This window comes from Equus caballus, chromosome 28 (genome assembly GCF_041296265.1).
Source record: "Equus caballus isolate H_3958 breed thoroughbred chromosome 28, TB-T2T, whole genome shotgun sequence".
Taxonomy (NCBI): Eukaryota; Metazoa; Chordata; class Mammalia; order Perissodactyla; family Equidae; genus Equus; species Equus caballus.
This window is the reverse complement of record NC_091711.1, coordinates 35,434,706-35,451,694: the sequence shown is the minus strand read 5'-3', so window position 1 is coordinate 35,451,694 and position 16,989 is coordinate 35,434,706. Positions and strand designations below refer to the sequence as shown.

Below are 16,989 nucleotides of genomic sequence, written 5' to 3'. Positions count from 1 at the left end.
AAAACTTCCATTCAGATTTATTTACCGTATCTGGAGCCATAGAGGACTCCTAATCAGTTCCTTTTTTATTGTATTGATATTTTTATTTTTACTTTTTGTTTAGAGTTATTATATGCATATGTTGAAGAAAAAAAAGAGCCTAAAAGTATATACAATAAAAGGCAGGTCTCCTTCCCACTCCTAACCTTCAGGCCCCCACTTTCTTGGAGGGAGGAGATCCTTTTGTTGGTAACTAACTGACTCATTTACATTATTGTCTCTGGTTTTATTATTATTATTATTATTTTTTTTGGGAGGAAGATTACCCCTGAGCTAACTACTGCCAATCCTCCTCTTTTTGCTGAGGAAGACTGGCCCTGAGCTAACATCCATGCCCATCTTCCTCTACTTTATATGTGGGACGCCTACCACAGCATGGCTTGCCAAGTGGTGCCGTGTCTGCAGCCGGGATCCGAACCGGCGAACCCCGGGCCGCTGAGAAGCGGAACGTGCGAACTTAACTGCTGCGCCACTGGGCCGGCCCCTGGTTTTATTATTATTAGCAAATAGCATTTTTAATAGGTAAGTAATCCTGTTTCCCACATTGGAGGTAAAGCTGGTTCAGGCCTGGGAAAAGCTTAGTTTATTGGGATGGTAAGAGTGCTTCTAGTACTGATAGCTCCTCTAGTTAGTGTGCAGCTCCTCTGCTCTAGAGCATTCACTTCTTTCATTCTATTTATATTGAGTAGATTTAGGAATGGGGTCAGAGCATTGCTATACCCACATATGTATACCCATATATGTCTGATAAACTGTTGTTTTTTTCTGATGTGTTTTCTATTTAGAATTTTTCTCAGTTAAATTCTGACTTAATATAGGCTGATAAGATGCTTTTTTGTGTGTCTTTTTTTCATATTCTACTGAAGCAATAATAAAGAAACTTAGGAGACACTAGTCTAGGCAAAACTTGGATGACACTCTTTAATCACTGGTGTCTTACATGAATTATTCTTATTATTCCGTTAAATCTTGCACCTTGCACATTTGGTGCCAGACTGATAAGCTACCAAGACCATACACATTCTAGGCCCTGCAGAGACCTTTTATGAAGAGTTTAAAGTATCGGTTTAAAACATTCTCATTATATCCAAGAAACAGAGACGTGCGGCTAAAGTCTTTATAGATGGACACATTGAAGCATAATAAAATGTTTTGTTCGAAATCACAGAATAAATAAATAAGAACATATAAAGCCATTAACACTTCACATGCATAAAAATTTATATTCTTTTTGAGATATTTTGGGTTCTTGCTTAATTATTTTATGCTCGTTTGAATAAGAGAACTCATTCAGCAGATATTGATTGAGTGCCTACTACGTCCAAGGCAGTGTTCGAGGTGATGGGGATATAGTAGTGAACCAAACAGAAAAGGTTCCTACCTTCTCGGAACTTACACTATAATGGAGAAAGACAGATAGTAAACAAACAAGTGAATGTGCAATGTCAGGTGGTGATAGGTGCTAAAGTGAAGGGTGGGATAGTAAGCGTCAAAGTGAGGGAAGAGTAGTTACTTTACATGGGATCATGGAAAGCCTCATTGATAAGGTGACATTTGAGTAAATGGGAATGGAGTGAGCCACACAGATATCTGGGGTCTGATATATTGAATCCACAATATTTTGCAGCTCGTTCCATCAAAAGGTGGAGTTTATGTTTCCACTCCCTTAAATCTGGATTGACCTTATAACTTGTCTTGACCGAGTGTCAAAGGGGACATTGAGTTCCAAATCCTAGGCCTCAAATAACCTTGCAACTTCTACCTTTGCTCTCTTGGAATGCTCCTTGTACCATGTAAGGAAACCTGGGCTAGAATGTCAAATTACGGGAAACCACATGTAGAGAGAGAGGGCCAACCAACAGCCAGCACAAGATCTGAGATGTGTGAGAGAGAGCATCTCTGGTCCTCCAGACCAGGCTGTGAGCCCAGGTGAAACCAACAGAAGACCCAGCCATCTAGTTAATTAATAATTTAAGAGAATTAATAAATTGTTTTAAGCTGCTAAGAATTAATGAATTGTTTTAAGCTTCTAAGATAACTGCAACATGCAGAAAGAGTGTCACAGGCAGAGGGAACAGCAGTTACAAAGGCCCTGATGTGGAAGTGTGCTGTGACTTGTTTAGGAACAGCAAGAGGGCCAGTGTGACCAGAGCACAGTGAGTGAAAAGAAGAGAGAGAGTCAGAGATGTTGCAGGGAGCCAGGTTATGGGACTTTATAAGCCATGTTAAGGACTTTGGCTTTTACTCTGAGTAAAATGGGATGCCATGGGAGATTTCTGAGTAGAGAAGTGACATAATTTCACTTATATTTTCAAAGAATCACTCTGGCTGTTTGTAGAGAATAGACGTGGGAGTGTGGAAGTGTTGTAAAGGCAGAAGCAAAAAGACCAGTTAGGAGGCCCTGGCAGTTATTCAGGAACAAAATGGTGGGGACTAGGACTACAATAGCAGTAGAGGTGTTGGGAAGTGGAGGATTTTGGATATGTTTTTAAAATAGAGTCCATAGCGTTTGTTTATATGTGGTATATGAAAGTCAAGGATGACTCCTAGGTTTTTAGCTGGGTAAACGGCATGAAATAAAGACTATGGGAGGAACAAGTTTAGGGAAAAGTCAGGATTTCACTTGTAAACGTTTTGAGTTTGATATGCCTTTTAGGCATCTAAATATACTTGTTGAGTAGTCATTCTAGTCCAGTGCTCAGGGGAGAAGTCTGGACTAAATTTAAGAACCTTCAATATATAAATAGTATTTTAAACCCTGAGACTAGATTTATGGAATAAAGGAAGGGGTAGTGGATGGATGAATGGAAATTTTTAGAGCTTCACCTTCTTTATATTTGGGTTATTGTGTGAGATAACATTTTTTATTGTAATTATACTACTTTAAATGCTACTCCCAAGAATTTCGTCGTTTGTAATTTTTAGTTTTTCTATCAAATTTTACATTTCTTATTTTCACAGTATTAATCATGACTGTTTATAAACTTTACATTCATTTAGTTGTTCATATTATGCCTTCTGAATGGTTAACAAGTAATTGTGATACACAGAAATGGATACAAATCTCAGTGCTTAAAATTTCAAAATTAATGGGGCTGGCCCCGTGGCCGAGTGGTTAAGTTTGCGCGCTCCGCTGCAGGCGGCCCAGTGTTTCGTCAGTTCGAATCCTGGGCGCGGACATGGCACTGCTCATCAAACCACGCTGAGGCAGCGTCCCACATGCCACAACTAGAAGGACCCACAACTAAGAATATGCAACTATGTACCTGGGGGCTTTGGGGAGAAAACGAAAAAAATAAAATCTTTAAAAAAAAAAAATTTCAAAATTAATATTCACTTATTCACATGAAAATATTTTAGTACTACATGCAATCTTGTTGCTATATTCAAGTATTTGAATTAAAAGATAACCACATGTTGCTTAAAAAATAAAGCCCTCACTAAAGAATAGATGGGGACTTCCACGTCTGATTAAGATGTAGAAAGTTACCATAGACATCACTTCCATCTTAACAATGAGAGAACAACGTGAATCTACCACAAAATCATAGGGTTTTTTTAACATATCAGAGAGTTGAAGACACAAAGAACCCTAAATAAACTAAATCCCAGAAAGGGTTGCATCTTTCATAGGAAAGAAGAGACCTGTGGCTACATCCCTGGAGGCACAGTAGGAAGAGAAGGGAACCCACTATAATTGAGAATGAAGTGAAACTAGAAGAAATTTTACCAAGCTTTTCTTGGTCGTATGTGGGCTGACTTGGCAGATTAGAATCCCCAAGAAGCCCTAAGCACAGAGCAAGTTTACACTCACTCTCCAGTTCTTTCCTACAGTGCCTTCATGGAGTACCAGTGGCAGTGTGTGAAAGGCTGGGGAAAGGCAGAAGAGCTGAGAGAGATCCTGCATTGAAGTGCACTGGGTATTCACTTAGTGAAAAGTAGCACTCTCCCGAAGCTGGGGTCAGGACAGCAGGGTAGAAAGATGTCTCCAGAGGTGCAGAAAATTAGGGGACAGGGCTGGAAAACAAAGAGAACTCTCCCAGAAACCATAAAACTGATGGGTGGACAGGCAAACAGAGAGATATGTCCTGCAGTTTGTAAGGGTAGTGAGTAGACCTGTAAAGCATAGAGAGACATCTGGAGTCTTGTCAGTGCTCAAGTCTTAAGCCCTGTTGAAGAAAAATCTAGATCCTGCCCTCAAAAACTTTGAAGCCAGTGTTGAATGGAATTTAAAGCAGCAACAAAGCCTAGACCCAGCTCAATTATAGACTACATTAATTCAACTTGTAACAGTCAGAGCAAAGACTGTGCACTTTTCTAGAGAGAAATATTATTTCATCTCTATTCTTTTATACCATTGCCTGGCATACAGTACAAAATTATGAGACACATGAAGAAGCAAGAAAATGTGACTTGCAATCAAGTAAAAAAAAACCCCAAACAGTCAATTGAAACAGACTCAGAGTTGATGCAGATGCCGGGGTTAGAATAAAGGACTTTAAAATAATTATGCTGTAGATATTAAAGGGTCTAGTTGAAAAGTAAAAAGTATATGTGGATAGATGGCAATTTCAGTGCAAAAATGGAAATTATTAAAAAGAACCAAATGGAAATTCTAGAACTGAAACATGCAATATTAGAAATGAAGAATTTATTTGATGAGGTTATCCAGACTGGACAGAGCAGAACAAAGGATCAGTGAACTTGAAGACAATCAATAAAAGTTATCCCAACTGAAGCATGAAGAGAAGGAAGATTTTTTTTTTTTTAAGGGAACAGAGTGTCTGAAACTTTTAGAACAAGAGTAAAAGAGGAGAGAGATTGGGACAGAAAAAAAATATTTGAAGAGATAATGATTGAGAATTTTCCAAAATTCATGAAAGACAGCGACTCATAGTACCAAGAAGCTCAACAAACCCCAAAGAGCATAAATACAAGGAAAACCACATCTTGCCATATCATAGACAATTCACTGAAAACCAAAGATAGAAAATTTTATAAGCAGCCAGAGGAGAAAAGACATAAGAATGGTGAGTGGTTTCTTATCAGAAACAATAAAGTCTAGAAAACAATGGAATGATATTTTTAAAGAACTACAAACAACCATGTTAAATTAGCAAAAATTTTCATTAATACAAAAAAGGTAAAATGAAGGCTTTTTAGGTAGACAAAAGCAGAGATAACTCATTTATAGCAGATCTATACTACAAGAAATACTAATGGGAGCTCTGTTGAGTGAAAGAAATTATTCTAGACGAATGACAGGGTCTGCAGGAAAGAAGGAAGAACACTAAATATATGGGCAAATATAAAAGACCATCTTTTTCATTATTTTCAGTTATGTATATGTATCCTATTTTCTTTAAAGGGCTATTGACAAGTTAAAGCCAACTAATAGCAATTAATTGTAGGGGATAATGCCAGTATTATGGGGCTTATAACATCTATAGAAATAAAATCAACAAGATCATACAAGGTGGGAAGAAGGTGAATCGTATATGTAGGTTCTTACATTACTCAATAGTAATATATGATTTGAAGGTACTGTGATAAGAATGCATATAGTGATCTAAAATAACACAAAGAGCTACTTCTAAAAAGTTAATAGAACAGTTTAAAGTGGAATACGAAAAATATTTGGCTCATTCAAATGAAGGAAGATGGGGGCAAAGAGAGGAGCAAAAGAAGAGATGGGCAAAAAGACAACTTACAAAGATGGTACATTTAAACCCAACTGTATCAATAATCTCATTAAATGTAAATGATGTACTTTAAACTCTCCATTTAAAAGACACAGTTTGTCAGACTGAATAAAAAATAAGCAAGAACCAACTATATGCTAACCAGAGGAGACACTCTAAAAATATAAAGAAACAGGTAGGTTGAAGTTAAAAAAACTGAAAAAATGTACTTTGCAAACAGTAAGCATAAGAAAATAGAATTCAAGACAAAATTACCAGAGATAAAGAGTAAAGTCTCACATCAAGAGGATATAAGCATCGTAAATGTATATGTACCTACTAACAGCATAAAAATACATGAATCTCAAACTGATAAAACTAAAGGGAGACATAGATAAAGTCACAGTCATAGTTGGTGATTTTTACACTTCTCAGTTATTGTTAGGATATACAAAAATTAGTAAAGATACAGATGAGGTGAATAACACTGTCAAGCAATTTGATGTAACATATCTGTGGAACACTACACCCAAGAACTACAGAAGACATGTTCTTTTCTAGTGCATATGAAACATTCACAAAGATAGACCATATGCTCAGCCACAAAACAGGTATCAATAGATTTAGGACTGAAATCTTACAGAATATATTCTCTGAGTTCAACGGAATTAAATAAAAAATGAATACCAAAAGAATAGCAAATATTTATAACCAAATGATAGTAGAAACCCAATATATCAAATTTATGGGATTCAGCCACAGCAGTGCTTAGAGGAAAATTAATAGCTTTCGATAGTCTATTAGAAAAGAAGAAATCAAAGAACTAGGCTTCACCTTGAAAAATAGAAAAAGAAGAAAAAAATTAAACCAGTAGTAGGTAAAAGGGAAATAATAAAGAGACGAATAGAAATCAATGAAACAGAAAGCAAGTAAACAATAGAGAAAATAAATGTGCAATAATCAATTTCTCGTCTCACTTCCAAATCCACCCTTCTTTCCCCTGCCTTATGATACTGAAGCTGGACACTGTCAACATTTCTCCTTTGTCAGCTGGCTTGCTATTAGGCTTTGTCAGTAGACACTGCTGGTGGTTCTCTGCAAGGTCATATAGCAAGAGAGAAGGGACTTTCCTTCTTGATATCCTTGTGCTTTTTGTCTGGCACATCAGCCAGCAGATGAGCAGGTGGAAGGCCCAATAGAACTCACCTCAGGAGCCCTCCTGGACCAGCCCCAGCCTACACGTATCCTCTGACAAGTTTCCCTGCCACCTGATAGGCCACTTCCCCAGACCAGCTACAACTCACCCAGGCCCTCTGGTAAATTTCTCTGCCGCCCAGTGGACTACTTGTACAGATCAGCTCCAGTTAGCCCACACCCTGCAGGCAGTTTCTCAGCCACCCAGTGGGCTGTTCTTATGAACCAGGTCCTCCCTTGCTCTCTGGGAAGTGTCTTCCCTGCAGGGAGGGTTACGTGTTCCTGTGGTCCCATACCCCATACAATGAGGTGCGTCTCTCAGCAGGAAGAAGGAAGGGAACTCTTTTAAGTTCTGAATTTGTTACTTACTTGTTTTCCCTCTATTTAGAGGTGATAGCTTCTTTCTGCAATTGCTACTTTTGGACTCTTTAGAGCAGTACTGTCTAACAGAAGCCATGGATGTAATTTAAAATTTTCTAATAGCCACATTTTAAAAAAGTAAAAAGAAACAGGTGAAGTTAATTTTAGTAATATATTTTATTTAACCCAGTATATCTAAAATATTGTCCTTTCAATATAAAATCATTATAAAAGTAAGATATTTTAACCTTTTTTTCATGTAAAGTCTTTGCAATTCAGTGTATATTTTATATTTAACAGCACATCTCCATTCCAGCTCACCACATTTCACCTGCTCAGAAGCTATTTCTGTGGCTAATGGCTATCTACCACATTGGGCAGTGTAGTTTAACTCCTCTGTGACTCCTTGTTATTGTTGACCACCTTTTACTTGATAACAATTCTTTATGTTAAATTTTCCTTGTTAAAGTTGCTGATGTGGTTTCTGTCTTCTGACTGAACCCTGATTGATTCAGTCAACAAAGCCAAAAGCTAGTTCTTTGAAAAGATTAATAAAATTGATAAACTGCTAGCAATACTGATCAGGGCAAAAAAGGGAGAAAACACAAATTACCTTTATCAGGAGTAAAAAAGAGGACATCACTAGAGATTTTCTAAATTTTAAAAGCATAATAAGGGATATTGTAAATATAATGCCAATAAATTCTACGACTAAGATGAAATGAAAAAATTTCTTGAAAAGTACAAATTACTAAAATTCTCAGAAGAAAAAAAACCTGAATCACCCTATGTCTCTTAGAGAAATGGAATTTGTAATCAAAAACCTTCCCATAAATAAAACTTCAGGCCTAAAATGTCTATACTTGTGAATTCTATCACATATTTAAGAAAGAAATAATAACAGTCTTATAACACTCTTTCAGAAAGCAAAGGAGAATGTTGGGAATACTTCCCAACTTGTTTTATGAGGCCAGCATAACTCTGACACCAAAACCTGATGATGAAATTTTAAGGAAAAAAAAATATAGTCAGTATCCCCCATAAACATAGACTCCGATATCCTTAACAATATAATAACAAATTGAAGTTAGCAATATTTTAAAATAATACTACATCATAATCAGTGGGGTTTGTCCCAGGAATAAAAAGTTGATTCAACATTATAAAAACCAATTAACATAAATAGAATAAAGGAAAAGATATTATAATTATCTCAATAGATGAAGAAAAAGCATTTGAAGGAATTCAACACCCATTTATGATTTAAAAAAAAACTTTAAGCAAACTAGGCATAGGAAGTTGCTAAATATCAGTTTGATAAAGGTTGTCTATAAAAAAGCATAGCTAACATGATACTTAATAGTGAAATTGCTTAATTCAAGGCTTACCTGCCCTTAAATCTAATATATTTTCTCCAATTCAACTTCATTAATAATGTGGTCTGTATTTTGATTTTTAGCTCCATGACTTATCTTCCCTTCCTTTTCAAAAAGAGAAAAGGGGAGGAAGTGTTATTGACTTGCGTCAAACTCTAACATTTACTTTCTAAAAACTGAAAAATTATTTGTCAAAAAAATCATAAAACTAAATTATAAACTATTTAGAAAAAAAATTGTAACATATATGACAGAGAAAGGGTTGCTATCATTAAAATATAAGGAACTCTTACAAAACCCTAAGAGAAAAATTAACTGTAATAGAAAACCAAGCAAACATAAGGTGCAACTCACAAAAAAGAAATATACAAATGGCTAGTAGTAATAGCTGAGATTCATTGAGAGCTTACTGTGCACTATGTCCTAAACAATCTTTCAGCAACCCAGTAACATAATATTATTTTTTTCATTTTACTGTAGCAAACACTTACCTAGTGTTTATTAGGTGCTAGGTACTCTAAGCACTTTACTTACATTTTACCCATTTTATAGGTTAGAAAACATGGATGGTGAGTTTGGCAATTTGCACAAATGGTTGAGGCCAGTCTTTACACTTAAGATATCTAACTTCAGATGCTGTGTTTTTTAATAACTACTACTCTATACTGCCTCACTATAAAACAAAGAAATATAATGCTTTCCTATTTTCATTTTCATTTTAAGTTTCAAAAGCAGTACATGATAGTACTAAGAATTCTGAACAATGCAACAGTGTGTAAAATAAAAAATCTTATTTACACTCCTCTTCTGCTCTTGAAAGGTAACAGCTATTGACAGTTTTGTATGCATTCTTCAGGGCTTTCAAGAAGGAAAAATTTTAAAATGAGATACTATTTTTCTGTGTATATTGTGTGTATTAGTGGTTTTTATTTTCATTTATTTTTTTATTTTTAATTTTTTTTTCTTTTGGTGAGGAAGATTGGCCCTGAGCTAACACCTACTGCCAATCTTCCTCTTTTTTTTTTTCTCCCCAAGGCCCCAGTGCATAGTTGTGTATCCTACTTGTAAGTCCTTCTAGTTCTTCTATGTGGGATGCCACCACAGCATGGCTTGATGAGTGGTGTGTAGGTCTGTGCCCAGGATCCGAACTGGTGAACCCCATGCCACCAAAGTGGAGTGTGCGAACTTAACCAGTATGCCGCCAGCCAGACCCTCATATTAGTGGTTTTTAAAACAGTATATTTGGTGGAAAATTTGACAGGGTCTGTCAAAATTTTAAATGTGCTTATGTTATCCATTAATTGTTTTTCAAGGAATTATTTCTAGGAAAAAATAGGACAATTGCCCCAAAAGGTTTAAGATGTATGCATAAAGATAACGATGTGCACTGCAAGGTTTATAATAGCAATTTAAAAAAAAAAAACAAACCATCATTGGGAACAGCCCTTGTCTGACCTGTAGGAGTTTGGAGAATGACAGTGTGTTACCGTATAGTCAGTTAAATAATGGTAGAATTACAGATAGATAAATCGCCTGTCGATTTTAGAATTTGAAACAACTTTACTGCCCGCCTAGGAAATCGCTTAATTCCCTTAAGTCACAGTCTCCTCGTTGAAAATCACTATAAGGAGACGTGCAGAGCTTATTCATATCGCACCTGACACTCAATAGACAGCTGCTATTATTATTACTATCTTCATATTTTCTATAGTTAACATCTTTTGGTAATCACAAATAAAGCATAAAACAGAGTACCTCAGCAAAGCAGCTTATACCGTATTAGCCATCAAAGGTTTGTAAAAGACCGACTCTTGGAATCAGCAGACGTAAGTTTAGGTATTCTAGCGCTTTGTGAATTTGGGCAAGTCTCTAAATTTTTTAAATAACCTAATCTGAAAAATCGAGATACCAACAAAAGTGCCAAACTCTGCGGGTTGTTTTGAGAAGCAAATGAGATAATGTAAGTGTAACTTACTTGAAAAAGTGAAGTGCTATGCAGACACGTTTAGTACAGGACACTGGTTTTAAGCGTATTGGTAGATTGTCTAATGCCTAGCACAATGCCTGAAATGTAGTGAGTATACATTTCTTATTTACATATTTTTGAAGTTATAAATTGTGCATGTTCTTCCTGCATATTCAAGGTTTGATTTATGTATAATCATTTGATATGTAGATTTCAAGCTTTTCACTTTTTTCCAGACTGTGGTGTTATAATAGAAAAAAGTAATTATTAAAATTTGTGTACATTTTCCCCCATTTCTCTTATTTTAGGAATGGAACATTACTAAACTTTCAATTGAGTATGATTCTGAGCCCTTTGGAAAGGAACGAGATGCGGCTATTAAGAAACTGGCTACTGAAGCTGGAGTAGAAGTCATTGTACGAATTTCACATACATTATATGACCTAGACAAGTAAGTTTTTTCCTTCTGTTTTTTATTATGCTAAAATACACACAACATGATATTCATCATCTTAACCATTTTTAAGTGTACATTTCAGTGGTGTTAAGTACATAGACAAGTAGGTTTTAGCCTGTGGGAGTTAAGTTTGTAAAATGGAAATAGCAATATATACATCATAGATTATGTATAGAGAATTAAATGAATATATATCATACCCTTAGCATTTTATTTAACTGTTGTGATTTTTATTTACTCAGTGACAGATACCAAAATTACATAGTGCAAAAGATAAAAATACTCAGAATTTCAGTTTCAGAACTATTAAGAGTATCACAGAATTTCCCTTGATTATTCCAAGTCAGCCTACTGTAGTCTTGCCTTTCTGGGCTCTTAGCAATATTAATTTGTAGTTTATATGATACATAGCCATAAACCTCTTTGATACATTTTATATGATTGTCTTAAGTTATTTTATTTCATGTGTGTATATCTTGTCTATCTGGATTTTAAGTCCAGATGCAAATTGTATATAATATTACTTTGCATAGCTGTAGTCCTCTGAACAATAGCGTAATATTTTATTTCTCAAAGTGTATTTCTTGAAATATCAGTCCTTGGTGATGCTTTGTCTAGCAAAGATCCTGTGGTCAAACTTAATTTTAGTAAGTATTATGTGAGTCTTAAAGGTTCATAAGATTCATTAATTTATTCACTTTTGGCGTGTGGTTGTCCTTACAAGTGCTGAAATCTTATAATTTATGTACCTTTTAAATTATTTTATCTTTTTAGTTCTTTACAGATTTTATCCAGTTAATAAAGCTAATTCTGTAAATAACATGACAAACATTAATTTTATTCCACTTTTCCAAGTGTGTCAAAAAATCATAGTTTGATTCAGGCAAGGGTATTAAGCCAGAAGTCATATATCCTTTGATGATAAACTTTCCTTCTGGTTTACCGGTTTTCTTAACTTCGGGGAGCTGATAGCAAGGACGAGGCAAAACAAGATAAGACCAGTTGCTTCTAAGTGGGAGACTCTGTTACGCATAAAATTGGTTTATTTATTGGGTAAAATGTGAATATTTACCATATATTTATCATAAAAAATGTAACATATAGAAAACATTTCTTCTAAGCTTTTTATTTTGCCTCTGTCATGTAATTAGCAGTGTCCTCAGTAGTATCATTGCAGTATGGTTACAATTGACAAATTTCATTATGATGCTATGTGTAAACTCCACGTATTATACCAAAGCAAAATTACTAAAAGCAGAGAGGATAGCTTTCATGGTGTTTACTTTCTGCACATACAGTTGATACATAATTATATGTGGTATAATGAAAAATGTACTGTATTTGGATTAAGGAAACCTTGATTTGCTATTCATCAGTGTTATGTGACCTTGACTAGTTAACTTAACTCTCTTGGTAGGCTTCGGTTTTTGGTCTATAAAATGATGGAGTTGGATTTTGCCAGTAATTCTTTATTAAGGCTAAATGCTAAGCGAATAGCCTTAATCAAAAAGAATAATTGGTTATTCTCAAATAGTGCCTAATTCAAAATACCATTGGCAAGCCTGATCTTTTTTTTTTTTTTTGGTATGACTTGATTGAGGCAATTAGTGATCAGAAGTAAATATAAAATATATATGATGACATTTTAAAGTCATGAGCACAGTCGAAAATAACGAGTGATTTATCACTGTAGTAATATAGAATCCTAACTAATGAGACTTGCTGATTACTCCTTGATGTAATATTGGCCTGGTTTACTTTTTATTGATGATTAAGAGATTCTTTGAGCTGAGTTGTAACATGTTTTTACATTTCCATGTATATTATTTTTTTATTATTGCCTTTAGGCTAATTTAGCCACTTGTTTTTTTCCCTCACAGGTACTTTGTACCCTTTGTCTTAAAGGTTTTGGTATTTGCATACTGTATTTTTTGACATCTAGCAGATATCTAGAAAATTAAGAGAATAATTTTTAGATTCATTAACCATTTTAAGTTTCCCGGTCATATAAGAAGCTAACATTCTTCTACAAGTCTTAAATGATTAATTTTGTTTTCTGATTTTAAGCCTTTTCAGAGCTTATCAATCAAAATATAGTGTCATTTTTTTATGCTAACTGCACTTTACTAACTTTTGTAATAGGATCATAGAACTCAATGGTGGACAGCCACCTCTTACTTATAAAAGATTCCAGACTCTCATCAGCAAAATGGAACCACTGGAGATACCAGTAGAGACAATTACGTCTGAAGTGATAGAGAAGTGTACAACTCCTCTGTCTGATGACCATGATGAGAAATATGGAGTCCCTTCACTGGAAGAACTAGGTGGGTGTAAATGGTAATAACTGTGGAGCTGACGCATTAATAAATCATTCAGAAAATCTTCTATTTTGACATGTAAGGTCTTTTGTGTTAAGAGGGAAAGAAAGAAAGAAGAAAAAAGAAAAGAAACTCAAACTAAGAAGTGAAATATCTTTGTGTTTATATGTTCTATAAATATGTGATCTATCTGTTACCACCTTGAGGTGTACATCCTAAACAACAGAGACCACATCCTCTCTATGTGAGGGCCCACCCAGGGCCCTCAATTCATTTCTGTGCTACTGTCAATTTTTCTGAAAAGTAATTTTTTTCTCCCAATTATTGTGGTTAAATAGAAATTATTTTAGTTCCAGAAGAGTGATATTTGTCTTTTCTCTCTTTTTTAGGTTTTGATACAGATGGCTTACCCTCTGCAGTGTGGCCGGGTGGAGAGACTGAAGCACTTACACGTTTGGAAAGGCATTTGGAAAGAAAAGTATGACAGTGGAGATCATGCTCATATTTCCAAACTGGCATTTGAAAAATGATTTCACTCTTTGTTAAAAACAAAAAATAGACAGTTGAAATAAAGGATTGAGAGAAATAGTTAAAATAGCACAAAAAAACCTAATTATTTGAAAATTAACAACTCTCTCTTCATTTAAATACCGTTTCCCCTCCTCTTCTGATTGTTTCCCGTTTAGTTACTACCAATACTACTTCTTCTATGCTTTCTGTCTGAGCTGGTATCTGATGACCATAACTTTGAAACCAGGATAGAGTTCTTCTGTTTCACCTTGACCTCAATGTCAGAGAGACAGGTTGAAGGTGCTCTCAGCCTTGTGTTAGGAGTTTGAAGGTAATTTCTTTCGCATGAGTATGTGCTGCAGGAGGATGGCTGAAACAAAAGAATACTCACTTTTACCCTTTCTTATTTTTTATTAGAACATGTCATTTGTGGTTGGGATAATAAGATTTTATTCCCCAAGAACTATGTGACTTTTTTAAAAAATCTGTTTTAAACACTTTTAAAATGGAAAAGGCAGTTAGAGGAATTCTCTTTGTGTGTTTTCAGGCTTGGGTGGCAAACTTCGAAAGGCCTCGCATGAATGCGAATTCCCTGCTTGCCAGCCCTGCTGGACTCAGTCCTTATCTCCGGTTTGGGTGTCTGTCGTGTCGACTCTTCTACTTCAGACTGACAGACCTGTACAGAAAGGTATCATCTGAAACTGGAGCTTATTTTGCAGAATACTTTTGTACAAATTGCTGAGAATACCTCTTTGCTTTTTAATCTTAGGTAAAGAAGAACAGTTCCCCTCCCCTTTCCCTTTATGGGCAACTGTTATGGCGTGAATTTTTCTACACGGCAGCAACAAACAATCCACGCTTTGATAAAATGGAAGGAAACCCCATCTGCGTTCAGATTCCTTGGGATAAGAATCCTGAGGCATTAGCGAAATGGGCGGAAGGCCGGACAGGCTTTCCGTGGATTGACGCCATCATGACACAGCTTCGGCAGGAGGGCTGGATTCACCATCTAGCCAGACATGCAGTTGCTTGCTTCCTGACACGGGGTGACCTGTGGATTAGTTGGGAGGAAGGAATGAAGGTAAGTATTCTTCTAACTCATGGAGCATAGTCCTATTCTGAAAGACTCTATACCTATTAAAACAATTTCTAGAAGTTGTCTATTGTGTAGATTCATTTATAGTCTAGTTTTTCAGCTGGTAAAGCATTTAATTCCCATGGTACAGGCACACTTTTGGAGAGCAGAATGGTATATCAGACAGGAGAAATGATGGAAACTGGTTCGATTAACCTAAAGTCATTTCGGTGGCTAAACCAGCCTAACCATCAAGAGAACTGTAAGATTTAATACTCTGGACTTATTGGATCAGTATATTTATAGTGATCATTTCTGTTCCAAAAAAGATTCACCCAAGAGTTCTTAGAAATAGTGAATTTGTATTATACAATTTAAAATATAAATTATTTCCCCTCGCTTGAACATTGCAGCTTTTGAGGAATACTGTTTTGTAAAGTGAAGCATGCTACATCTTGTGACATCATCTTATGGTTATATATAACAGAACTTTACACATATGTGTTTTATCTTTCTGTCTAGATCATAATTTCTCCTATGCAAGGACCATTTCTGATCCTGTGTTTTTTTGGATCTCCTTTATTTTCTAGTACAGGCTTATACGTGAAGTAGATGTATAGCACACACTTAATGAATTTATGAAAAAATAATTTATTTTAGGGCCAGCCCTGGTGGCCTAGTGGTTAAGTTCAGTGTGTTCCACTTTGGCAGCCCAGGTTTGGTACCCAGGTATGGACCTACACCACTCATCTGTCAGTGGCTGTGCTGTGGTGGTGGTTCACATACAAAAAATAAAAAGAGAGAAAGATTGGTAGTGATGTTATCTCAGGGTGAATCTTCCTCAGCAAAAAATAAATAAATAAAAATAAATATTTTTTTAAAATTCTATTTCCCTTGTGGATCAAGGAATTCAAAACTTAAACTCTATACTGCTAGTGCATTTTTAAAGGTCATTTGTATTTGGGTGCTCCCGCTATGTAGGCCAGTGTACCAAGCTTCTAAGTTTTTGTTGGTGATTTATGTTTTGGTAGCATTTTTGCTTTGTTGCAAGTGTTTACTGTTTTTTTCTTCCATTTTTTTAATCTCCTCCTATCCCATCTGATTTTTTTAAATCAGTGACCTGAGTAATTTTTTTACCCACCCCGCCGATAACACTGCAAAGATTAGAAAGGTAAATTCCCTTCAGAAATCCACTTATATTGCTGATAGGTTTCTTTCCCTGCAATAACTCATTGCAGAACAAAACGTGAGCAAGAAAGCTCACTTTGGAATATTTAATTTTACAGTTCTGTGCTAGATTTTCTTTGCCTTGACTTTGGATCTACAGAGACCTGGAAAATGCTTGCTTTGAGAATTGTATGTGTGCAAACTAATTGGTTGCTGTTACTTCTGAAGGTATTTGAAGAATTATTGCTTGATGCAGATTGGAGCATAAATGCTGGAAGTTGGATGTGGCTGTCTTGTAGTTCCTTTTTCCAACAGTTTTTTCACTGCTATTGCCCTGTTGGTTTTGGTAGGAGAACAGATCCCAATGGAGACTATATCAGGTAAATCAAGGCTGATTATTATTCAGTTTGGAATAGCTAATCCAGGAAGAGCTTTTCATGTTTAAGCAACGCTTAAAGTATTCCCCACTCACGATGGGCAGCACAGATGAGGAGAAGGGTAAAGAAATCATTTAAATGCTATTGATTTGATTTTGGTCATTCATAGCTAATAAATAATTTGTTATAATTTGCTTATAGTTCATTTTATTAATAATTTTTATTCCTTCTCCCAAAAAGGCGTTATTTGCCTGTCCTAAGAGGCTTTCCTGCAAAATATATCTATGATCCCTGGAATGCACCAGAAGGTATCCAAAAGGTAGCCAAATGTTTGATAGGAGTTAACTATCCTAAACCAATGGTGAACCATGCTGAGGCAAGCCGTTTGAATATCGAGAGGATGAAACAGATCTACCAGCAGCTTTCACGATATAGAGGATTAGGTATGTCAGTAACTGCCTTTGAT

General features: G+C 35.6%; 1 protein-coding gene across 3 annotated transcripts in view; it reads left to right on the top strand.

The window, feature by feature from the left end:
* The window catches only part of CRY1 (cryptochrome circadian regulator 1), a 93,604-nt gene that overhangs the window by 61,880 nt on the left and 14,735 nt on the right, over window positions 1-16,989 (top strand). For all 3 annotated transcript variants that reach the window (XM_001499213.6, XM_005606567.4, XM_070254076.1), the window contains exons 3-9: window positions 10,925-11,067; window positions 13,216-13,400; window positions 13,784-13,872; window positions 14,452-14,592; window positions 14,674-14,985; window positions 16,375-16,526; window positions 16,764-16,966. In XM_001499213.6, the coding sequence (XP_001499263.1) occupies window positions 10,925-11,067; window positions 13,216-13,400; window positions 13,784-13,872; window positions 14,452-14,592; window positions 14,674-14,985; window positions 16,375-16,526; window positions 16,764-16,966 (1,225 nt within the window). The remainder of the gene's footprint in view (window positions 1-10,924; window positions 11,068-13,215; window positions 13,401-13,783; window positions 13,873-14,451; window positions 14,593-14,673; window positions 14,986-16,374; window positions 16,527-16,763; window positions 16,967-16,989) is intronic.